The sequence below is a fragment of the Maniola jurtina genome, chromosome 21, assembly GCF_905333055.1.
Source record: "Maniola jurtina chromosome 21, ilManJurt1.1, whole genome shotgun sequence".
In the NCBI taxonomy this organism is placed as follows: Eukaryota; Metazoa; Arthropoda; class Insecta; order Lepidoptera; family Nymphalidae; genus Maniola; species Maniola jurtina.
The window spans coordinates 5,979,276-6,006,392 of record NC_060049.1 but is presented as its reverse complement, the minus strand read 5'-3'; the positions used below and the strand labels follow the sequence as shown (position 1 = coordinate 6,006,392).

Here is a 27,117-nt window from a genome sequence, read left to right as displayed (position 1 = left end):
TATATAATAAATTTTTACAACGATTCGTCACAAAAATTCATTATATCGAATAATTGACACCTCATTCATCAAAATCAGCCCAGTAGTTTAGGCACTACGATGGATCACATAGAATCTGGATACAAACATACATACATACATAGACTGCTAAAATCATAACCCTTCCTTTTAGCTTTGCTGCAGTCGGGTAAAAACTTCTGTGAACTCGAAGGACCGTATGTCAAGTAGCAGAGACAACGAAAGAATGCTACGGCACTAGCCGCACTACCTATTTGGTACTACTATATACCTACCTCACTAGAAGATGCCCGCGGTTTCGCCCGCGTCGATTTCGGTTTTTTTAACCCAGTAGGAACTCTTTATTTTCCGGGATTAAAAGTAGCCCATGTCCTTCCCATGTATCCCAAGTCTGTACCAAATTACATTAAAATTGATTCAGCGGTTGGGCCGTGAATACGTAGCGGACAGACAGACAGACAGACACACTTTCGCATTTATAATATTAGCATGGATATTTTGTTATATGATTTACCAAACACGCTGTATATGGTTACTTAACCTAATTGCCGACGCATACAAAAATGTACCATTTCGCGTCGGGCCGTCTTATTATTCACAATGATGTACTATAAGGAGATAATTATTTTAATACATTTCTACTTATATTTACAATCGTGTTTTGTGGATGGTGCAGTGAAAAGCAGTCTCGTATTTGTTATCGATGATACAGCTTCTATGGCGGAGGAAATTGATGGAGTAAAGCAAAGGACGTACGAAGTTTTCGACGCTGTTCTGTCATCAAATGGATCGGCGATTGACGATTTTGTTTTAGTCACATTTAATGATCCGGGTGAGTTGGTTTTACATTTTTTTTCTCTCTCGTCTGGCTTTACAAAGATCAGCCAATGTCATGTTTGTAGTTATTTACAAGTTAGAGAAACTATGTAAGTATGGACTTCGTCTGTGCCGGCGCTCGCCGACACACGCGCGGCATCCGTTTAGAGCGCTTCCCAGTCAGTTCCACCTCCACAAACACCAGTAAAACACAAAAACCGGCCACTTTTAACAAAAAAAAAAAACCACTCCAAAACGGCACAGCACGAGCGCCAGCAAACGCCAACACAGACGAAGTCCCTACAATATTCCAATTTAGTATTCTAGATCATTATGCTTAGTATGATTAGTTTTGACGACCTGGCGCAGTGGTAAGAGCTGTGGCCTTATCGTGGGAGGTCACGGGTTCGATTACCGGCAGGCATTTGGAATTTCATAATTTCCAAATTTCTGGTCTGGTCTTGTGGGAGGCTTCGGCCGTGGCCAGTTACCACCCTACCGGCAAAGCCGTGCCGCCAAACGATAGGATCAAATTGTACCAATTTCAGAGTCCAATGATGACTTTTGAATGATTCGTATAATGGGTAAGAATTATGCATAGTGTTTATAATACACAGAATGATAGGTAGGTATCTAATTTCTGCGAATGTAAATAATGACATACTGCAGTAGGTATATAGCTAATGCTGAGCTGGGACTTTTCTACATTACCTGGGGCCCTACTACCATTGGACAATTTCATACAAGTTTTATATGAAAATGTCAAAACAATATTAAAACATTACTGCTTTAACAGGGCTCTCTCCGTCACTCGCTTCATACAATCGTAGTTCCAATTTCATTTGAATATTAAGCAACCAAAGTCCATGAAATTTTGCAGACATATTCTAGAAACTAATATCTGTCTGTGGTTTTCCAGATTTCTGTTAAAATATTCGGTTTCAAAGTTACGCGGTCTTAAAAATTTACATACAAATCTTTGAACCCCTGTAAATTTAAAACTTCATATTTTTAGATAAACCTAAAACACCACAGACACAGATATTAGTTTCTAGAATATGTCTGCAAAATTTCATGGACTTTGGTTGCTTAATATTCAAATGAAATTGGAACTACAAAATTGTATGAAGCGAGTGACGGAGAGAGCCCTGTTAAGCGCCCTTCTATACAAGATTGTAATGTAACTCGCCAGGTATTGAGTTACGGATTGTTACCAGAGACAAATATGCATATAAAAGAAAAGTACAGAACATCCAAATCCACGGCGGGGATGACTGCCCGGAGTTAGCGATGTCCGGAATCGAACTAGCACTTGAAAATAGCAAACCAAATTCTTTTATCTACGTGTTTACGGATGCATCTGCTAAGGATTATGACAAGTTCGAGCGGGTTAAAAGCTTAAGTCAGAAAAAGTCATCCCAGGTAGGTACTTGGATACCATTTTTTAGCCCCCGACCCAAAAAGAGGGGTGTAATAAGTTTGACGTGTGTATCTGTGTATCTGTCTGTGGCATCATAACTCCTAAACTAATGAATTAATTTTAATTTAGTTTTTTTTTTTTGTTTGAAAGGTGGCTTGATCGAAAGTGTTCTTAGCTATAATCCAAGAAAATCGGTTCAGCCGTTTGAAAGTTATCAGCTCTTTTCAAGTTACTGCAACCTTCACTTGTCGGGGGTGTTATAATTTTTTAATTTATACTTGTTATTGTTCTATAGGTCACCTTTTTGTTGACTGGTTTATGTGATGATACCACAACGCCAGACTATGTTGTATTTGAAAAACTGTCAGAGGCTACTTCGGGACAGGTGTTCAATATAGAACGCGATGATGTAAATAAGGTGAAAAATCTATTTTCTTCTTTTTGATTTTGTGTTTTGATGAAAACTAATTTTCTTTCCACCTGTATCAGGGTCTTATGAAAATATGCGTTATATTCCTCTTGTGTTTATCTATAAAGTATACAGTATTTTTCCTCTTTTAGGTTATTGATTACATTATAGAAATGATAAAACATAAGAAAACTACACTGGACAAAAAAACCTTTCGAATTGGTGATTCGAATAAACATATGACGGTAAGGTTTTTCCATTGTACTCAAGTACCTAAAATGTTTTTTATTTATTTATCTTAGGTAAGTACCTAATTAATTATTGTAATACAGTGGGTAAGTCTGAATTGGTTATTCAAATCCAAATTCAAATTCAAAATATTTTTATTAAATTAGACTTTTACAAGTACTTTTGAATCGTCAAGAGCATCTACCACTGGTTCGGAATGCCTTTCCTACCGAGAAGAACCAGCAAGAAACTCGGCGGTTGCTCTTTTTAAAGATTTGTTATACAATAAATTATGCCATGTAGGTATACCTACAAGTAATTGAAGTCCCGTGCATTGCTGGAGCGAGCTGCAGATCAAATGCACGCCCTGTTATCGTTTACATAATCTTCGATTGTACAATATTTTCTCAGGAGCATAGATTTCATAGATTTTTTAAACTTGTGTAAAGGCAAGTCCAAAATTGATTGCGGAATTTTGTTATAAAAGATTATACCCATTCCCACAAATGACTTTTGGACCTTCCTGAGGCGGAGCGTGAAGTCGCAAGCCTGTTACGGTTTCTAGTCAGCGTGTTATGTAGATATTATATTATTAGACTATCACTGTTATTTACTGGCAATGTTTAAAATACTTATCTTCGTATCGCCTTAGAGCAGGTTCCTTGGTTTGTAACAATATGTTTTAAGGTAATACCTGGGAGCACTGCAGCCCGGCTAGCATGGACAGTAGATAAAAATTATATCCCCCGATTATAGATAGATAGATAGATAGAAACTCTTTATTGCACACAAAAACACATATAAGGATAACAACACAGTAAGAAGAAAACAGAAAAAAACAATTGTGTGCAAAGGCGGCCTTATTGCTTGGAGCAATATATTCACCGATGTCATAGAAATCAGTAGATATAAACGGGGATATAATTTTTATCTACTGCCCATACTAGCCGGGCAGGAGTAAGACAGCATCGTCATACTTAGTTTTTTTACCTGTTTAGTTTACAGTAGACAGTAAAATATGGGACGTGATGGTTTCTGTATCGGCTGCTCATCCAGAGTTCCGTATATTGGGACCTGATAATACTGAAGTGACGGTCGAAAAAATTACGGCCACGGCCACCACATCTGTAAGTGTCTCATATAATTAATTATTACTTTCTTTATGTCCCAATAGGTACAAAGACAGCTTAATACTAATTCACTCTGTCAACTCAATACCCACAGATCAATAAGTTTCGATAACGATAGATTTTTAATATAGAAAGCGCCAAATTAAAATTGACCTAAATAGCTTTGTTTTAAGACTCGAGTTTCTTTACACTGAAATGAGGATAAATCGGTAGTTATGAATTTATTATCTGTATCTAGCCTAAAAACCCACGGAAAAGATACCCACTTCTTTTATTCTGTGAAAACGAAAAACCCAATGACTGGCCGGGATGTGCTAAATAGGTCCGGAAGTGGTCCGGAAGGACGGTTCCGATTTACCTACACTCGAACGTACGATTAGCGCTCTGTGCTAGGGCTGTCACAGAATCCCATGAAAATTTCAGTTGAAAAACATTTATTAGGTACTTAGGTACATTATTAATACTGATTGAAGTACTAGCAAGAAACTCTGCAGTCGCTCTATAGAGATGACATGTAGGTATGTATGTAGGTTTGTATTCTACCGTAGCGCCTAAACTACTAAGCCGAGTTTGATGAATGAGGTGTCCGGTCCGGTCCGGATGATTTTATACTTACAAGAAAAAATTGACCTGACGGATGTTACATACAAAAAAAACCGGCCAAGTGCGAGTCAGACTCGCGCACTGAGGGTTCCGTACTCGGGTATTTTTCCAACATTTTGCACGATAAATCAAAAATTATGATGCATAAAAAAAACTGTTTTAGAATGTACAGGTAAAGCCTTTCATAATTATAATAAATACCCCACTTGGTATAGTTATCTTACTTTGAAAATTGAAACATATTTTTTTTTTCAATGATGTGACCACAAATTCGCGGTTTTCAGATTTATTCCTCTACTTGTGCTATAAGACCTACCTACCTGCCAAACATGATTCTAGGTCAACGGGAAGTACCCTATAGGTTTCTTGACAGGCACGACGGACGGACGGACGGACGGACGGACGGACGGGCGGACGGGAGGACGGACGGACGGACGAACAGACAGACAGACAGACAGACAACAAAGTGATCTATAAGGATTCCTTTTGAAGTACGGAACCCTAAAAGGTAGGTGGACTCCAAAAATTTTTTTGGTATCGTATCGAGTGGGATATCAAATGAAAGAAAAAAAAATTGAGTTCATAAATATAGTATACCTACTATTAAAATACACCGAGTGACAGAAAAACAATTTTACCATATCTATCGCAACCTATCCAGCAGTTCGCCGGTAGTAGTCAGGTTTTAGTGTTGTTTAACTTTATCTTGTTCTTTTTAGATTGGCAAACTGAAGACAAAACCTGGCGTCTACAAGATCATCTTGAATAGTGATGACAGCAGTAAGCCGACATCAGTGGTTATAACTGGATCTACATCAGTGACATTCCGACATGGCTTTTCTCCGTTTATACCATCGACTATTAACGAGACCTCTACCAAGCCTATTCCAGGTTAGTAAAAGTAGGTAGATTACTGTCCAGTAGAGCGATTCAGGACACTTCGATTCGGTAAGTTATCGTTCGTCAAGATGTAGTTTTCATTGAAAAATACATCTTATCGAACGATAACTTACCGTATCGAGTGTTCTGAATCGCCCAGCAGGCGGGAAATAAAGCATTTGCCGGCCGAGTAATATTGCAAAGACAAGGCAAAGCCGAGGACGACATTTCAGTAACAAGTGTAAATTAAAAATTTATAATACCCCCGACAAGTGAAGGTTACAGTAGGTAACTAGAAAAGAGCTGATAACTTTCAAACGGCTGAACCGATTTTCTTGGATAATAGCTAAGAACACTCTCGATCGAGCCACCTTTCAAACAAAAACCTAAATTAAAATCGGTTCATTAGTTTAGGAGCTACGATGCCACAAACAGATATACAGGTCAAACTTATAACAACCTTCTTTTTGGGTCTGGGGTTATTTATCGCTAACATCGGATCAATATCATGATTAACAACTGATAGTAAGTCCACGGCTGGGCTTAGGTCTCTTGTAAAGTCTTCCAAACACCACGACGGAGAAACCCCTCTTAAGACGATCGCAGTCGGGTTTTAGTTTTCAACTTTATTTGGATGTAACGTCTATCAGGTCAATTTTTCTCTAAAACATAGCCTATGTCATCCGGACCATATAATACTGAATCTATTGTCACTTCATTCATCACAGTCCACGGTTGGGCTTAGGTCTCTTGTAAAGACTTCCAAACAGCACGGCTTTGCACCGCCTGAAGTGGAAGGGTCATCCAATGCTGCACTTTCCAATATGAGGTCACTATTCTAGGACCTTGAGACCCCAACGTCTACTGGTTTTTCGAAGTATGTGTTCGCGACATCGGGCAGTAATCGTTAAATCTAAAATTCTAACATTCGAGATAAGATCTTAGTTGAAAGATCTCCGAGCCCATTGCATTATTATCCTTAGAAAATCTCTTACCATTGGTCATAATATCTGTCAAAATTGATATCAAACAGAGAGGCATGAGGCATACCTTTGCACTTTTATCCGACTGCGGTAAAGCCAAAAGGATGGGTTATGATTTTAGCAGTCTATGTATGTATGTGTGTATGTATGTATGTATGTTTGTATCCAGATTCTGTGTGTTCCACCGTAGCGAGTAAACTACTGGGCCGATTTTGGTGAATGAGGTGTCAATTGATTCTTCGTAGAGGTCCGGGTGACATAGGCTACATTTTATATGAAAAAACTGACCTAACAGATGTTACATCAAAAAAAAGTGGGGATCCAAAAATTTTTTTTGCTATTGTATCGAGTGGGAAGTCAAATGAAAGAGGAGAAAATGTTGAGTTCATAAATATAAGTGGAATATCATATAATAAGAGTATGGCTTTAAAAACTTGATTCCTTTTTAGATCAGCTATCTTTTTTATCAATTGAATTAGAAAACAATAAAAGGGATGTTTTATTGAAAACGGTTGAATTAAGAGATGTAAATGACCGTATGGTTATTGAGCTACCTTTGAAGATGGTGGATGATGACCAACAATTCTACATTACCCAAGTTTTATACCCACCTACAGGTCCATTTAAAATAGTGGTAAGATTTCTTGTTTTTTTTTTGTTCCTCTGATTCCTTTTTCATGTTCGGGAGACCCTGAAAAATAATTAAATTGAATTTGGTTTTGAGTCAATGTCTGTGTAGGACGGAAAAAAAATACGAAAATTTCAGTTTTGTAACTCGTTCCGTCTATGAGCTAGAGACCCGTGACAGACAAATAGGCAGCAGAATGACATTAATAGGGCTCTATTTTTAACCTTTGGGTACGGAACCCTAAATACCTTAAAAGTAATTTATGAGACATTTGAAAAGACTAGGTAGGAGCCTAGCGGTGCCATTCAGCATCCATGGTTATTTCCAGAAGTAAGACTTGAACCAAAATTCTAATGATCAGATCTGACAATAGGGCACATCATAACAACATATCAATGAAAAACTGAATTCTGAGACCTTTAAATAATTCAGGCTATAATGGGTCAATTAAAATTAATATTTCATTTATATACAATTTTCAACCGAGATAATATCTTCGGTGTTACGCGATATATGACGATGTAGTCTAAGATGGAAGTATTGTTTATTAGTTAGGTGCATAGTTATTATCCTTATTTAAATAATAAAAGTCTAAATCATTTGTTAACTTGAAGATAACTAATTTGAGGCATCAAAATTCGCTAAGCCCCGATCACTTTCTACCACAAAACAACTTCAATTTACGTAGGTATACTTTTAATTGGCAGGTACATGGATACATACCCTCAAACGAAAAGATCACCAGGACATCACCAACAACTGTGGAATATCAAAAACCTAATCTGAGTAAATAATCTATGAATTCTAATAAGTATAAAAGTGTAATGTAACAACAATAATTTTTAACAAATTATACCTGTTGATAATTTAAGTTACTACTCTTACAATGTATAAAATGTTTTTTATTTATTTTTCGTTGCAGCAATAGAAACAGTAAACAACTTGGCACCTAAAGTCACCATTTTAGGAGAAGCCACAATGAATGCAGAATATAAAAAGCCTTTAAATATACATTGTAAAGTGATGGCATATCCTGCGCCAGACGTAATATATTGGCTGGATGAAAAAGGCATATACTTATCTTTAACGGTAATAATTCTGTGTATACCTAATGACCATTTCCTGATATACAAGGTCCTTGGACATACGTCATAGGTCCTTGGAAGAATCACTACAGGACATGATTTTGTACCACTTGTGTACATCGGTAACTACACTCTCTTAAGATCATCCGTCCACCAGATGGCGAGTCACTGAACATTGCAGTTTCTGGTGCAAGGTCAACATTCAAGTACTTAATTTGGGACTGTCAACGTCTTTTGATTCTTAGAATGAATTATGTGCTCCCCCCACTGTCACTTTTTAACCCCCGACCCAAAAAGAGGGGTGTTATAAGTATGACGTGTGTATCTGTGTATCTGTCTGTGGCATCGTAGCTCCTAAACTAATGAACCGATTTTAATTTAGTTGTTTTTTTTTTTTTTTGTTTAAAAGGTGGCTTGATCATGAGTGTTCTTAGCTATAATCCAAGAAAATTAGTTCGCCGTTTGAAAGTTATCAGCTCTTTTCTAGTTACTGTGACCTTCATTTTTCGGGGGTGTTATAAATTTTTAATTTACACTTGTTAAAAACTTTAATTTGTTTGTTTAAGCCAATTGCAGTTGATCTGCCTTATGAATACATAAGTATTCTTGCCTTACCCAAGGTAGAAGAGAATAGGACACTAACTTGTATGGCAAATAATACTATGGGACAGGATAAAGCTTCCGTTAATATTGAAATCAAATCTTTCTTCAATGTACTTGAATATCCGACTGGTAAGTTGCATTGAGTTCCGGAAAATTAAGAAAATCTTACTAACAAGTAACAACTATTTAAATGACAGTATGAATGAAGTAGTCCAATTACGAACCTTGATTTTTTTTAATAATTACCTTATAATTACTAGATAATTATTATATAAGATTTTTTTAACTTTAACTATCTTATGTGGCAGTAAATTTCTATATAAGCGAGTATGAATGAAAATATCATATCACCATGAATTTTTCAATATTTACGACAGAGATTCTTTACGTATACTCCTTCCCAATTTTGCGGCGGCCATTTCAATTGAATCTTATGGAATATCGCATACATATTTCCATGACATTACAACTTTATGTGATTTTTGGATATCAACTCTTAGATACTGTTGCTGAATGGTACGAGTATCATACATCTAAACTGATTAAGGATCAGTGTTTGATTATGAATGACTATTGCGAGTATCGAGTTTAGAATTTGTCATACGACTTCGGATTCCAACTTGTAACTTTTGATCATTTACTAATTATTATATTTATGAAAAACATTATTTTGTGGTCATTAATTAAATCAAGATTTATTTAAGCTTAGTATAAGTATAATATATGACTCCATATTATACAAAAATGTTTCTTTTATAGACACAACTATAGAATATGGAACAACAGCACAGTTAAAACTGAAGATAGAGTCAATGCCAACCGCTACTATTACTTGGCATAAAGATGATGACGTATTAAGGAACAGTGAATATTTTACTATTTCTGATGACAACAGTACTTTAACAATTAAAGATATGCAACCAGAAATGACAGGCAGTTATTCTGTTGAAGCAACGAATGGTTTTAATGCAAAACAATTTGATTTTGAAGTATTTTTATCGGCGGCAGGTAATTAAAAAAAATTATAACGACACATTTTGTTCTCGTGATTTTTGGCGATTGAAAAATAAGTGGCCATATAGCAGCTAAGGTGGGTACGGAGCTCGACTCCATACTTGTGAACGCCTTTATACAATTTATTAAAAACTAGAGGATGCCCGCGACTTCGTCCGCATGGATTTAGGTTTTTAAAGATCCCGTGGGAACTCTTTGATTTTCCGGCATAAAAAGTAGCCTATGTCCATCCCCGGGATATAAGCTAATCCTGTAGCTTTCGTCTGAATCGGATAAACTGTTGGGCCGTGAAAAGGTAGCAGACAGACAGACAGACACACTTTCTCATTTATAATATTAAGAGATTTTAAGAGAGACGTTGGAGACATTGCTATCGCACGTTGTGTCATAAAGTCAAGCTATAAAGTAAAGAAATAGCAGTAAATACAAAATTATATAAAGCACCAAAACAATTTATTTTACAGAACCTCCCAAAATGGACTCAAGCACGACTAGTGAATACCGAGTTGAAAAAGGCTCCAGTGCAGAATTATCATGCAGGTAAACAAGTATAAATTAAAAATTGTGTTATAAAACCCCGACAAATGAAGGTTACAGTAATAACTAGAAAAGAGCTGATAACTTTCAAACGGCTGAACCGATTTTCTTGGATTATAGCTAAGAACACTATCAACCACCTTTCAAACAAAAAAAAACTAAACTAAAATCGGTTCATTAGTTTAGGAGCTACGATGCCACAGACAGATACACAGATGCACACGTCAAACTTATTACACCCCTCTTTTTGGGTCGGGGATTATTTACTTTTTGAATTGAATTGAAGATACTTAACTGTCTTTTTGTATTTTTAGAATAATAAGTGGCAAGCCAGAACCGAAATTTTACTGGTCATTTGATCAAAACTATACCGGTGTTTTTGAAATAGTAAAAATAACTGATACCAGCAGCAAGGAAAGTAGCTATAATATCGACAAAATTGACCCAAAAGCTGCTGGGGCTTACAAATGCACAGCCTATAATGATTTTGGAGAAGATTCTCGAGAAATGGATCTATTCGTTGAATGTACGTCGCTTTTGTTTTTGTTTTAAGCGCAATTGGTAGACTTTGCAGTTGCAGCAGAAAACCTGCATCAATCATTATTACAATCGCAATTGTTGTGATTGGCAGAATTTATGGTATTCTATTGTAGTCAATAGTGAGCGAGCGCCAACCAATCAGGTGATTGCGATCGTGACATGGTAGCTGTCATTCTACCGCAATCGATCACCCACATTCTTCTTCGGCACAAAATACCTATAGCCCGCGCTTTCCGCTAACTTCGGTGATTAACAGGGCTCTCTCCGTCACTTACTCCATACAGGGGCTCAAAGATTTTTATGTGAATTTTTAAGACCGCGTAACTTTGAAACCGAATATTTTAACAGAAATCTGGAAAATCACAGGCATAGATTATAGGCATAGATAGGTTTCTAGAATATGTCTGCAAAAGGGTCTAGCCGGATAAGCATAGCGAATCGGCCCCCAAATGACAACCTATTTCGAAACTTATGTATCAATATCGCCTTGATGTACGAATACGATTTATACAAGTTTCGCCTCCCTACTCCGCTTTTTCCCTGAGATATTAAATAAAATGTGAGTGAGTACGACTATCGTTCAAAGTGTCATATCTCGGAAAGTTTTAAAGATACAAACGTGAAACCAACGCGAGATTGTAGGTGACCTTTAAGAGCATATTGTATATTTTTTTCAGATTTTTGGAATGGTCACGAACATTTTTTTTTAAATAAATAAAAATTTAATTATTATTATTTCAGTGTTCCTTCTCAGGTACAATCACTGAAAAAAAAATGTTATAGTACTTGACATGTACTCAAAAAAAAAATCGTTTGAAAAAATATAGTGTAACACTGCAAAAAAAATTAAGTTCCACGGAACTAGATTATACAGGGATATAGACATAGGCACATGTACAGTGTTACTAGGTAAGTCGACCTAGATTCATTATAAGGTTGTAGGGGAGGTCAAATGCTATCAAAAACTCCATAATACCTAAATAGCCCGTTTTTGAGTTTTCAGGAAAAATAAGAATTGGGTTTTTTTAATTAATAAAAAAAAAGTAGCGCATATTTCCAACCTTTTATACAATTTCTGAATAGCAGACATACCAACATACCAATTAAGTACTAAAAAATAATCTTTAAATGTTTTGCATTAGGGTTCCGATACTCTACCAGTTTCATACTTAGTTTTTTTGACAAAAAGCTATTCTTTTTTTTAAAATGGCACTTGCAGAAATTCAATTCTTTGAACACAGCTGCGCTTTCGTTTTCTATTACCACCTTCTAAGTTTTGACTACCTTTAAATAAAGTTAAAATGATTTTAAAAATTTAAGAGTTGAGAAAAGTCTCCGTAGTGCTCAAATTGTTGAATTCCTTCAGCTAATTTTCAATTTATTGAAGGTTGTAAGAAGATAATATGATAGCCAGGTAGCTAAGAATTCAAATGTTTTATTGCTTAGTAAGTTTAAATATTTAATCTGCCAGTCAAAAATCTCTAATTTTTGAAGAAAAAAATAGCACTTTTGTCAAAGTAACTAATTATGAAACTGGTAAAGTATCGGAACCCTACTGCAAAACATTTAAAGGTTATTCTTTAGTACTTATTTATTAGTTGGGATGTTTGCTATTCGTTAACTGTATAAAAGGTTAGAAATATGCTCCAATTTTTTTTTTTATTAATTAAAAAAAAAAGAATTCTTGTTTTTCCAAAAAACTCAAAAACAGGCCATTTTCGCCGATATTTTGGAGTATATATTATGGAGTTTTTGATAGCATTTGACCTCCCCTAAAACCTTATAACGAATCTAGGTCGACTTACCTAGTAACACTGTACATGTGCCTATGTCTATATCCTTGTATAATCTAGTTCCGTGGAACTTAATTTTTTTTGCAGTGTTACACTATATTTTTTCAAACGATTTTTTTTTGAGTACATGTCAAGTACTATAACATTTTTTTTTCAGTGATTGTACCTGAGAAGGAACACTGAAATAATAATAATTAAATTTTTATTTATTTAAAAAAAAATGTTCGTAACCATTCCAAAAATCTGAAAAAAAATGTAAAATATGCTCTTAAAGGTCACCTACAATCTCGCGTTGGTTTCACGTTTGTATCTTTAAAACTTTCCGAGATATGACACTTTGAACGATAGTCGTACTCACTCACATTTTATTTAATATCTCAGGGAAAAAGCGGAGTAGGGAGGCGAAACTTGTATAAATCGTATTCGTACATCAAGGCGATATTGATACATAAGTTTCGAAATAGGTTGTCATTTGGGGGCCGATTCGCTATGCTTATCCGGCTAGACCCTTTCATGGACTTTGGTTGCTTAATATTCAAATGAAATTGGAACTACGTTTGTATGAAGCGAGTGACGGAGAGACCCCTCTTAATAAGTGAGTTGACTAATAAATAAGTATTGATATGATATTTTAGATCCACCAACTGTAGAAATTGATGACGCATACCAGTATAAAGAATCAATGAGGACAGGCGAATTAATACAAATACCGTGTTATGTTGATGGTGTGCCCACTCCGACCGTTCGATGGCTTATTGATGGACTGGAAATAAATGTTACAACTAAATATAAAATCTACAAGGATAACACTTTAAGGTACACTTCTCATTGATTGCCCAATGACTGCTGCTTTTGGAACCTCTTCTGGAGGGATGAGATTGTTGTTAAAAACTGACTGCCAGTACTAGAAGTAGACGGTTTGTATGAAAAGTTTTGTTCTTCCAGCAGTATGGTGAACTTAGAGTTTGAACTTGCACTCATCAAAAGTTTGATATTTGGTCAGTGCATACTTATTTATGAGATAAATTCATAGCGATGGCACAGGCTCGAAAAATATTAGGTAACTAAGACCTACACTGACTCTTGTATACGTACATAGGTAGGTATATAATGTTACATTCTGAAATAAATATTTTTTTAATTTTATTTTACTTATTCAAGTCGGTTTATTTTTTTATTTTTTATAAGAGTAGGTAACACATTTTAGTCTTCTGTGATGTCGACTAATCTTTTTGATATTTCCCTAAAAAGCCTTAGGTATAGCGCTAGGTAAAATAATTTGGACGCAAAATATATATTTGTACCTATATCATTGTTGATGATTGAAAAAATCTAATAAACTACCTCTTAATCATCGATGTCTTCATTAGTTTTAGAAGTTCAATCGACGACAGGGGCGTCTATACATGTGAAGCATCAAACCCATTAGGAAAAGCGCGCAAAGACGTACACCTAGCTGTTTTTGGTAAGTCATTAACATGTTAATACACAAAATCGATGGCAGCAAATTAGAAAAAGACATCTACGAAATTGCACTTTTACAGGAGAGCACATTTAGTAAAAACTTGTGGCCATTTTGAGAGTTACAGACCGATTGACAAAAATTTTCTATGATCATTAAAATAACCTTCTTTATTGATTGTATAACATGTTTTTAACCCCCGACCCAAAAAGAGGGGTGTTATAAGTTTGACATGTGCATCTATGTGTATCTGTGTTCTGTGTATCTGTCTGTGGAATCGTAGCTCCTAAACTAATGAACCGATTTTAATTTAGTTTTTTTTTGAAGGGTGGAGCCGATCGAGAGTGTTCTTAGCTATAATCCAAGAAAATCCGTTCAGCCATTTGAAAGTTATCAGCTCTTTTCTAGTTGCTGTAACCTTCACTTGTCGGGGGTGATATAAACTTTTAATTTACACTTGTATCAATATATCATTGTTTTTCTAAAATAATTTATCAGTCTTAAAGATTTCTTTTTTTAGTTCCTGTGAATATAGAATCACCAAAACAAAGCCTTATAGAACTGAAAGTGGGGGATATACTAATACTGCCCTGTCAAGCTGATGGTTTTCCAAAACCAAACATAGAATGGAGGTTTTTCAGCAAGGATTCCAAAATTGCGCAAAAAACTTTAAGGTACCTGCTAGATGTAAATTTTTCAAAAAAATAATCTTAAACGCATTGAGCAGCGGAAAGGGCAGCGAAGAAATGCAGATCTTGGCACTGACATGATCACTGTTAACTTGCCCGATGCTGAACTACATAGTTCAGCGGGATAGACACTAAGCTCATTTGAAATTGATCGGTTCTACATTGTTGCTTTACTGAGTGATATTAAAGTGATTTTTCGTAGAAAACCTTCAATCGATTAAAAATAATTGTCAAATGAGCTCAGTATAGCTATCATTCAGTGATATTCACACTGAGTTAGCGTATCAGTAGGCAGGTGTTTGTTCGAATTTTAGTATCAAACGAGTTAGCCCGTCCCGGCTTAGCTCAAGTGGAATTACTTATAATCCTTACTGTGGGAGTCATATAGAAAACCTGCAAAATATCAATTTCCAAACGAGAAGAACCAGCAAGAAACTCGGCGGTTGCCCTTTTAAAATATTCAATTAACAGTTAACACTAATTATAAAAAAAATATTTTAGAAAAGATATCACAAACACCGTTGTGATCCCCCGAGTTCAATTAAGTGATGAAGGTTTATATACGTGCGTGGCAAGCAATACTAAAAGCTCTTCTAATATCACTTATGAAGTTAATGTGAAAGGTAAGTTTTAACCGACTTCAAGAAAAGGAGGAGGTTCTCAGTTTAACTGTAGGGATATGTTTTTGGGGTTCCGTACCTCACAAGGTAAAACGGAACCCTTATGGGATCACTTACTTGTCCTGTCAGTCTGTCAGTCTCTCTGTTTATCTGTCCGTCTGTCCGTCCGTCTGTCCGTTTGACCGGTAGGCAGTAGTGGCAGGTAGGTAGTTCTTATAGCACAAGTAAAGGAATAAATCCGAAAATCGTGAATTTGTGGTAACGTCATTGAAAAAAAATTAAAATGTGTTTAAATTTCCAAAGTAAGATAACTAAACCAAGTGGGGTATCATATGAAAGGGTTTTACCTGTACATTATAAAACAGATTCTTATTTATTTTTATGCATAATAGTTTTTGATTTATCGTGCAAAATGTCGAAAAAAATACCGGAGTACGGAACCCTCAGTGCGCGAGTCCGACTCGCACTTGGTCGGTTTTTACGCATTATACCTACACAAAATTGATCATTATTTAATAGCTTAAATATTTATATTTACAGCTCCTCCAACCATATTTAACACGTTACGAGACAAAACTATTGAGGCTGTTAAGGGGGATTTAGTTTTAAGGCTCCCATGCATAGTAGAAGGTCGTCCGAAACCAACGGTTACGTGGACATTTGAAAATGGATTGAATATAGTTACAGGTAAGTTCTACTTTCAAACATTTCATAAGCAGAAGTTCTTATTCGAGAAACTTTCCATTCATGGTCCTTACTCCTTACATCGATAGGTCCTGACTCAGACTAATTGTGTCAGAAGATTATTTTAAAAGCAGCTCAAAAAGAAAGCTCAGTTAATGCGTGCTATAGTTTGTTTGAGCTTGATAAAAAAATAATGAAATCCTTCTCGAAGAACTCTAGAGTTGCGTTTTAAATGATTAAACAACAAAAATTAAATAAAAAATATACAATAAAAATCATAATACAATTTTTAACACCCGACCCAAAAAGAGGGCTGTTATGTAAGTTTGACGTGTGTATCTGTCTGTGGGATCGTAGCTCCTAAACTAATAAACCGATTTTAATTTAGTTTTTTTGTTTAAAAGGTGGCTTGATCGAGAGTGTCCTTAGCTATAAAATCGGTTCAGCCGTTTGAAAGTTATCCGCTCTTTTCTAGTGGGGTGTTATAAATTTTTACACTTGTTTAACCAATGAACAATCTGCAATTTAATCATTTATGTCGAAATCATAATATAATAGAAATATGTAGCTGTAAGCTACATATTTCTTGTTATAGTTAACTTAATAATAACAACCACAGCCTGTTACGTCTTGATCTAATTTTAATTTTATTTTAAGTGATTAATAAGCCCTACGAACGTAGGGCGTCAAAAATTTTAAAGACTCATTTGAGTGTTCCCCTCCACGGAAATCTTTAGTAAAAGGCGAAAGATTTATGCGTTTTGAAAGGAAACCAGAGTTACATGACACAAATACCGTCAAATGATTATACGGTTCTTGTTAACACAACGATAGCTTGAATATTTCCAGAGCAGCGCCATCTAGTTTTCTTTCTAGCATTTTCCCATTTATGTTGTACGGCGCTCTCATTTACCTCATACCTGGGTTCTACTGGTTCTACAATTTGATTTAGACCCATTCGATGATAAAGACTTTGTTTTTCAAACTCATTCTCTTGTCTAAAATATACAACGATAGTTTGGATATTTCCAGAGCAGCGCCATCTAGTTTTCTTTCTAGCAATTTCGCGTTTTTGTAGTATAACGGCGCTCTCATTTTTGACCTCACACCTGGCTTCTACTGGTTCTACAATTTGAATTTTACCCCTTCGATGATAAAGATTTTGTTTATCAAACATTGTCTTCTTTCTTTTCTTCATTCTCTTGATTGAAATATAAAAAGTAAGTAAATAATGCTATTCAAACTAATAAATAACTAATTAATTTCAGGCACTGAATGGTACGACGTTGAAGAAGATGGTACGCTAATTATAAAAAATATAGATGAGGATGGTGCTGGTGACTATATATGTAAAGCAGAGAACCCACTGGGGTCAAGTTTTGAAAACTATAAAGTTATTGTCCTTGGTGAGTTGACATTTAGCAATAACCTTTTTTAAGGCGTTTTTATCAAACAGCTAATATAAAGCTTCACTATTGCATTTGTTTGCAGATATTGCAATCGATTTTCAATTACTTCCGATCTGATTATTATTACTGTCATGGAACTAAATGAAATAGAATATAATATTATAATATTACAAATTAAAAAATATATATTATATTATGTGAAAATGAGAGCCTCTTGGATGAAAGTTAAGATAAATAGGTAATATTTTACTTTGTGGTTATCACTTATCACATTATTTTGCAGATTCTCCAACTTCAGATGGTAATAATGATACAATACTAATTTTAGAAGAAGGAAGGTCATTCAGTGTCGACTGTGGAATGTCTCATAAGAAAAGTGATTTAATACGCTGGTTTAAGGTAAGTATACCTACCTGAATTAGTTCAGTGTTAAGTTAGTATAAACTAAAACAATCTAGTTGTATAAAAGAAGCTTAAAACTGCTTCAAAGTTTGGAACACGGCGCAAAGTTGCCTGTCTGTCAGTATTCTGCAGGATATATGTAATCGGGAGAGTGTCCCCAAGAACTTTTTGACCCGGTTCCTCCTTCACCTTTCTACTAGGTATATACCGCTAGGTAGGTACCGCAAGGCATCACAAAAGTCTGCACTCATAAGTAGTCAAAATTCCACGGATCCTATGAAGCGTTATGCCTCCTCGTTTTAAATTCAAACCGCTAAGATATGGAACGCCATTCCAGAATCAGTTTTCCCATACCTTCAAGTCAAGAGTAAATCAGCGGTGTTCCCACTAGATTACACCATAAGGTTATTCAAGGGGCGCACTAACAAATTCCTTAAAGGCCGGCAACGCATCGGCGGTTCCTCTGGTGCTGCAAATGTTCATGGGCGACGGTAATCACTTAACATCAGGTGACCCGACTGCTCGTTTGCTAGCTATTTTTCTTAAAAAAAAACAAAGCATCTTCTAGGTAAGCACGCTCCATCTTAGGCTGCATCATCACTTGCTAGCAGGTTTAGTCTTTGGTTGCAGCCAAGACATCTATAAAAAAGAAAGTTATTTTTTTTTTGGATTACCAATAAAAAAAAGCATTCAAAGCATTTGGTAGCAAGTACATTTAATTCAAACTCATTTCAGGATGGAAGATTTATTAAAAATGGCGATTTAACTCTAAACAATGTGAATACAGCTGACTCTGGTATATACAGTTGCCGTGTCAGCAATTTCAAAGTCTCCCATTCGTCTCATTACAACATTATTGTTGGTTTCAAACCGACTTTTACTTCTGATGAAGAAACCGATATTGACTTCATTGAGGATTCCGTTACTGCTTTATCATGCAACGCTCGTGGAGAACCAAAGCCTAAGGTAAGTCTTTGTAAAGCAAACTTGAAACTTAAAAATATAAAGCCCTGACAAATCGAATCAGAAAAATCATTTTTTTTTCCAAACCCATCAGGCCTAGAGGGGTGAAGATTGATAATAATTGTCGTTATTGTTTCTATATTGACATTGGACACGCCCTAGCTTCACTTGGTGTTTTTTGATTTGATTGATCTCATCCCTGAATTCTCGTCTAAACTCAGAAATGACATCTATTTTTTAAAATATTATCTAAATATTATCTATAGCATATTGGTTCAGACCATGGGTTCAGAGTTCAGACTAACACGGGATATTTCGAATTCTATCTGTGGTACCGAGCTTTATCGAATCTCCCTTTCTGAATATCTAGAAAACTCACTTATAATAAATTTCGCAATTTTTTACTTAGTTTTTACATTATAAAGAATCTTAAAAAAAAAAATGTTTTAGATACAATGGTGGAAAAATAAACAACTCATTGAAGAAACATCTATGACCCATATTTTGTTTATGGAAAGTAGCGATATTGGACAATACACGTGCAGACTTAGCAATGAATTTGGAAATATAAGCCGAACTTTCAATATTGTTGTTTCAAATGGTTTGTATTTTTTTAACTCGTCTAAGGGAATGCTGAGACTGTTGGTCTTGACTCATATCCTCGGTCAGCGTGCCATGGATTGGGTTATGTTGAGTGTCTCTCTGAGGGTCAAATTCCGTAACTAGGAAATTCGTAGGAGAACCAAATTAACTAATATCTAGCTCAACAAATTAGCAAGCTGAAGTGGTTGTGGTAAGGCTATGTCTGTGGCAGAATCTGTTGGTTCATCGGATCCGAAAATTCATTAGATTTAGATAAGATCAAAGATCAAGATTTTTTTTCATCTATTATTATTATTTTTAACCCCCGACCCAAAAAGAGGGGTGTTATAAGTTTGACGTGTGTATCTGTGTATCTATCTGTGGCATCAAGCTCCTAAACTCATAAACCAATTTTAATTAATTTTTTTTTTTTTGTTTGAAAGGTGGCTTGATCGAGAGTGTTCTTAGCTATACCTAATGCAAGAAAATCGGTTCAGCCGTTTGAAAGTTATCAGCTCTATTCTAGCTACTGTAACCTTCAATTGTCGGGTATAAATTTTTAATTTACACTTGTATTTTTCAGAGTGCACATTGAACATTGATAAAAGTTTTGAAATGAAACAGCCTTTACTATTATCATCCGAAGACATTAATCTCCCAGCCCTTCGAAGTGCCGATGGCCTGCTCAAGATCCCAGCTGAACATAGCATTCTTATGTTTTGCCCGAACAGTTTCATAAATATTGATGGCATCAAATACGGAGATCATCTCAACGGCTCCTGCGTTGATAACTCAATACTAAACATCAATGGAATAAATGTAGATTTTTCTAATATAAGATGTAACGATAAAATCGTGCCGTTAACGAAGAGCACTGGAGTTCACTGCGGTCCTGGGAATACCGAACTATTGAACATAGGATATGATATAGGATCTGAGTTTGTTGGTATCTATGATGTCTGTATCAACAAGGACAGCAAACTTCCACTTTATACTAAGTTCGACATGTATCCAATAATTGAAGACACTATCCCGAATGAGAAAATAGAATTTGTTGGAAGTAAACATTTACCTTTTAAATTCGAAGACATGTACAATTGTTTGCTACAACGGCACAGCATTTTGTCTTTAACTGGAAAACGTCTAAGTACAGACAACAGATGCTGTTTTGCTAAACGACAGTTGGTGAACCCCAGGGACGTGGTTCCTGGATACCAGCAAGTTGCAACCTATAATTACTTGAATGTTATACCGAAATGGGGTACTTGCGGCACAGAGGTAGGTATATTTTGGACAATATTGTAGATTATTTATTAGTATAAATTGACAAAACTTTAAACAAACTTTTTAAGAGGGCTCTCTCCGTCACTCGTTTCATACCATTTCATACAATCGTAGTTCCAATTTCATTTGAATATTAAGCAACCAAAGTCCATGAAATTTTACAGACATATTCTAGAAACTAATATCTATGTCTGTGGTTTTCCAGATTTCTGTTAAAATATTCGGTTTCAAAGTTACGCGGTCTTAAAATTTTCATACAAATCTTTGAGCCCCTGTAATTTTAAAACTACATATTTTTAGAAAAATCTAAAACACCACAGACACAGATATTAGTTTCTAGAATATGTCTGCAAAATTTCATGGACTTTAGTTGCTTAGTATTCAAATGAAATTGGAACTACGATTGTATGAAATGGTATGAAACGAGTGACGGAGTGAGCCCTGTATCCCGTCTTGTGGAGCCCACGGGTAACCAGAGGTCTGGCAGTTACCTCGGGTCAGCATGGTCTGGCCATTCAACGAGGTAACGCAGGCAGCGTCCTGGGCACCCTGCCTCGTTACAGTGATTTTGATAACATTTTTGTTTTGTAATTTTTAGCCCCGACCCAAAAAGAAGGGTGTTATAAGTTTGACGTGTGTATCTGTGTATCTGTCTGTGGCGTCGTAGCTCCTAAACGAATGGACTGATTTTTTTAATTTCTTTTTGTTTGAAAGGTGGCTTGATCGAGAGTGTTCTTAGCTATAATCCAAGACAATCGGTTCAGCCGTTTGAAAGTTATCAGCTCTTTTCTAGTTTTCTTACAGAGGTTTTTGTGTCGAGGGTTTTTTAAATTTTGAGTTATTATATTTAAGTAAGTATTTATAGTATTTGTGAATATTGTGATTATATTACCTTCCCATAATAATTAATTATTATGTATTGATATTTTATAATAATATGGTTCAGACAAATGACAAAATGGTCAGTTTTTATGATGATACTGTGGTTATACGCAAACATTAAAAAAATAACAAAGCGCCTTGAACCCTCAATAATACATCACATTGACAATCTCGGCTATGGATCCGGTACTTCCAGTATAAATAGCTCGGAAATATAGATAATAAATTATATTGTTATCGCAATTTTTTTAGCTTCGTAACAAAATAATTTTCGTTCGCCACTGGCACATTCACACCTTATGAGAAGTGATTATGTGGCCTTAGATGGGACTCGTTTATCTTTAAGATGCCCGTTCGCTTTTTTTTAAATATCTGGGTAGTAAGTGATTTGTAGAAAAAAATAGATCACGGAATTCAGTCCGCTCCTCAACCGTTGAGCTATCGAGGCTCAAAGGAAGGCCCCAATTTTATTGTAGTTGAATGACGTTTAGGTTAATACGCTACGATGAATATTAAAGCGCGATGTGAACTTACAGAATTGGGATGAAGTAGAAGAAAGAGTCAGAAGTCTGGTGAAGGAGTTAGGTCATCCACTAGAAGTTTACACAGGTTCTTCCCATTTGATGAAGCTTCCAGCACAGCCGAAAGAAAATACTGTACATTTGGTCGACAGATTCAACAGACAGCAACCCGTGCCGCGTTATACTTGGAAGGTACATCTCTTACTGTGGACTTCGTCTGTGTTGGTGTTAGCTGGCGGGCGTGCTCTGCCTTTTCGGAGTGTTTTTTGTTAAAACTGACTGGAAAGCGCTCTTAAGGGGATGCCGTGCGTATGTCGACGAGCGCCGGCTCAGACGGGGTCCATACTTGTATAGTTTAACTAACTTGTTACAAATAACTACAAACTTGACATCGGCTAATCTTTGTAAAGCCAGACGAGAGAGGAAAAAAAATCTCTTACTGCATCTAATTTTTCACCACTGAGGGTTGGGATCTTTTCCATTAATATAGTGTTTGGAGTTTTCTTAGGATGATGATGTGGTGAGTTCCCAGGTCCTTGCACATACGACTCAACTAAGAGAACGAAATTTCGATTTATGATTCGTACCTACTCTGGGTTACCACAAAAATTTTAGACGTGTTGTTTGTGGTGAGACTATCTATGTGATTTTTACAGTTATTATCAAATGTTAGTGGTCGGCCCCGCCACGAGAGGCCAAATTTGGACCTCTAAAGTTGGTCACCCATCCAGTTACGGCCTTGGGTTAAAGTTGCTTGGCGCAATCGATTGGTATGCGATGTAATAACTAGGCCACACGTTACAAAGTACCTACTTACAAGCAAAACAAGCAAAATTCATTTTTGTTAAAACAACAGTTTCGATTTGTTTAACAATTTGTATAACTATATTTAAGAGGAATGTGCAACATCCACATAATCTCAAGACAGTTTCAGGATGTCAAGTGGAAACAATATGTAAAACTATACTTTGGTTAAAATAAATAAAAATAATTAAAAAAAACTCAAACGATCGATACCTACTAAGTATATATTTGAATTAATAAACTGTTTCAGTGGATCAATGATCTAAAGATCTAAAGAGTTAGAGAGTCTAAGGAGGTCTAAATCGTAGCAGAAACACAGAATAGCACTTTCGATTTATAAAATTAATATAGAAATATAGATATTAAGTTCGCTCTTGGATGAATTAAACACGGAACAGGAAACCTTCATCTAAGAGTTTGCTATTAACATGTTTATTATGCTTAATTTCAGGTAATAGTCGATCATTACGAGGCCAGATCAGTCGCTATTATACAGATCAACATTCCTGATATCACTTTGTATCAAGCCTTTTCCTTCATGCTTTGCAAAGACATTTGCCATGAAATAGAATGGATGAGAAGTGCGGATTGGAGGGACGTCAAGAAGGGATTCACATTTTGCTGCAAAGTCAAAGACTTCGAGACAGCATTTGGTTACAAAGACACATTATTTCAAATCCGTGAATTAAACTCAAAGGTTTTAATAATATGAAAATTGGGATATTATACTCCTACATAATATGTAACTACTAATATAAGGTTCTCGCTACAGAAGTAGAAACAGAAGTCGATTTTAAGTTCTCATTATTTTATTCATAAGGTTTATATAAGTTCAATAACTTACATAGATTTTTTGTACCCAGTTTTATATGTAATAAATTTTAATTAAAAAAAAGTTGTATTTTATTGGATACCAAAGCGATTCCGTAAAGGTGAAAAGTCTGTTATTAAAATAGAATCCCGAGCGTAGCGAGGAATTCAAAAGCACGAAACGCAATAAATCGACCGTGAGAAACAAAAAAATATTCTTTTCACTAGAGAGGAAAGCGCTAGTAGTCCAGTAATTCTGTAATATGAGATGGAAAGATTTCAGAATGTTATGCAAATTGGTAGTTTTATAGATTTCGATGTGCTCTTTCCGAATTTTTATTTTGCCACCTCGTACCTTTGCCGCTCGCGCCGCCATCTTGGAAAAATGGCGCCCAAAAACAGTTTTTCACGATAACTTCTTTCCCACTCATTTTACGATAAAAATGGCTATGTAACAATTAAACTAGAGACAATTTCCTACAATTTGTGTAGTCACCTTTTTTTGTAGACTCAATAGTTTTAGCGTACGAAGTTATCGTGAAAAAACTGTTTTTGGGCGCCATTTTTCCAAGATGGCGGCGCGAGCGGCAAAGGTACGAGGTGGCAAAATAAAAATTCGGAAAGAGCACATCGAAATCTATAAAACCACCAATTTGCATAACATTTTGAAAACTTTCCAGATAAGCCCCTTTTTGACGACCAAATTACTGGGCATAATACTGGGGTATGCAAGAAAATAATTCAAAAGTATTTTTTCGAACGCATTCCGCAACCCGATTGCGATAGAATGATAGCTGAGTACAATGTCACGATTGCAATCACCTCTGATTGGTTGACGCTCGCTCACTATTGGCTACAATGCATTGTTGCAACAAGAATACCATAAATTCAGCCAATCACAACAATGGTGATAGTAATAACGATTGATGCAGGTTTTCCGGAATCGACCTGCTGGAGTAGTGTAAAAGTTACTAAAAGACAGATAGATGGATAGGATTGTCCATAGGTATTGCTTTTGTACCATTTCCGTGTGGAACCCTAAAAAGGGTCACGCGATTGACCCCCAGGGTCATAGAGGCGTTTACGACTGAAACTGATAGTGATGCCACCTTCCGCTGCTGATATCACTAAGTAGGTATTATTATAAAACTAGCTATGCTCGCGACTTCGTCCGCGTGGATTTATATTTCATTCAAAATCCAGCGGGAAATCTTTGATTTTCCGGGATAAAAAGTAGCCTATGTGTTAATCCAGGGTTTAATCTATCTCCATTCCAAATTACATCCAAATCCGTTCAGCTATTTTTGCGTGTTTGAGTAACAAACATCCAAACAGCCATACTTTCACATTTATAATATTATATACAGGGTGTTTGGTAATTAGTATATAATGACGATACGTACCCTACTTTGATCTGATAAACACAATGCTGGGAATAAAATTATAAAAATTTCCATACAAAATTTTAAAAAATTTTTTAGTCAAAGTTTTCATGACCCTAACGTGCCCTAACTCACTGAGATCGTTGGCCATCTTTAGATAGGCCGAGGCCAACGATCTCAGTGAGTTAGGGCACATTAGGGCCATGAAAACTTGGTCATTAAAAAAATATTAAAATTTTGTATGGAAATTTTTTAATTTTATTTCGTCATTTCACTTCAGCATTGTATTTATCAGATCAAAGTAGCATGGGTACGTGTCGTCATTATATACTAATTACCAAACATCCTGTATATATTAGGATTAGGATATTAGGACTGACTAGGTCTCTGTAGTATGTACCTACGTGCTTATCTCAGCTGTACCTACTGCACGGATTTTTATTCGGTTTTCGCTGGTTTCTGCCAATCACGTGATTGCCATAGGCAATGCCCAGGGACTAGTCCTGGGGTAGACCATCGTAGAAAAGGAAATGAACCGGATATCTGAGGACACTTTCGAATTTTATTTTTCACAATACCTAATTGTAAATCTGTTAATTTTTACTCAGGAAAACATTAAAACAGGAGACAATTTTACTAACCCCCGACCCAAAAAGAGAGGTGTTATAAGTTTGACATGTGTATCTGTGTATCTGTCTGTGGCATCGTAGCTCCTAAACTAATGAACCGATTTTAATTTAGTTTTTTTTGTATGAAAGGTGGCTTGATCGAGAGCGTTCTTAGCTATAATCCAAGAAAATCGGTTCAGCCGTTTGAAAGGAGTTATAAATTTTTAATTTACACTTGTTTCACTTTAAAAGACAACCTTTAAAATTTCACCTATCTCACTCAGTTTTACTTACTGTCCAAGCAACTGTATAAAATTTCAACTCAATCAGATGAACAAACAACAAAATTAAGTTTTATATATGTTAGATTATATTTTCAGAATCGATTCCTTTAATTCGTTGCATAGAAATAAACGTTACTTTGCGGAAGTCTATGACACACAAGGAACAATATTTTAATTTATTATCATCTGACCGAGCAACATGCGATATGAACTGCCCACCCTCCCACTGGTAAATATGCAGGAAAAGTAAAACCTACCAAGCAAGCAGGACGTACCACCTCCCAGTAACACTACATATGTACTTACATCCTCCAAAAAACCGGCCAAGTGCGAGTCAGACTCGCGCACCGAGGGTTCCGTACTCGGGTATTTTTTCCGACATATCGCGATAAATCAAAAACTATTATGGTTTAAAAAAATAAAAATCTGTTTTAGAATGTACAAGTAAAGCCCTTTCATATGATACCCCACATTGTATAGTTATCTTACTTTGAAAATTGAAATACATTTTAAATTTTTTTTCATGGTTTTCAGAATTATTCCTTTAGATGTGCTATAAGACCTACCTACCTGCCAAATTTCATGATTCTAGGTCAACGGGAAGTACCCTATAGGTTTTCTTGCCAGACACAACGGACGGACGGACAGACGGACGGACGGACAGACAGACAGACAACAAAGTGATCCTATAAGGGTTCCGTTTTCCTTATGAGGTACGGAGCCCTAAAAACAATAGTTGGGTAAAAGCTTTGCCCACATAGTTCCGTACATTGTAGGTATACAGATAGGTATATGTTTAGAGTGCCTAATTTATCTCGTACTAGATGATGCCCGCGACTTCGTCCGGGTGGATTTAAGTTTTTAAAGATCCCGTGGGAACTGTTTGATTTTCCGGGATAAAAAGTTGTCAATTACAGGGACGCAAGCTACCTCGGTACCAAATTTCATACGAATCGATCAAGCGGATGACTATTTAGGAGTCCCGCAGGAACTGTTGGTTTTTCCGGGATAAAAAGTAGCCTATGTCCTTCCCCGGAATGTGTCC

The 27,117-nt window shown here is 35.9% G+C and overlaps 1 protein-coding gene and 1 non-coding gene across 2 annotated transcripts; one reads left to right on the top strand and one right to left on the bottom strand.

The window, feature by feature from the left end:
• Positions 1–573: 573 nt before the first annotated feature.
• LOC123876225 (hemicentin-1-like) lies at positions 574–23,877 on the top strand. Its single transcript, XM_045922406.1, has 25 exons — positions 574–850; positions 2,027–2,256; positions 2,550–2,672; positions 2,816–2,908; positions 3,890–4,018; positions 5,344–5,515; positions 6,936–7,120; positions 7,822–7,900; positions 8,037–8,203; positions 8,766–8,931; positions 9,562–9,810; positions 10,281–10,356; positions 10,668–10,879; positions 13,322–13,502; positions 14,057–14,151; positions 14,669–14,822; positions 15,339–15,460; positions 15,998–16,144; positions 17,410–17,547; positions 17,834–17,949; positions 18,688–18,918; positions 19,366–19,516; positions 20,081–20,775; positions 22,200–22,376; positions 23,440–23,877. The coding sequence occupies exons 1-25, from the start codon at positions 619–621 to the stop codon at positions 23,698–23,700; spliced, it is 4,581 nt and encodes a 1,526-aa protein (XP_045778362.1). The 5' UTR covers positions 574–618; the 3' UTR covers positions 23,701–23,877.
• Positions 16,808–16,922, bottom strand: LOC123876569. Its single transcript, XR_006798381.1, has one exon. It is a non-coding gene; the product is annotated as a U5 spliceosomal RNA (small nuclear RNA).
• Positions 23,878–27,117: the final 3,240 nt, after the last annotated feature.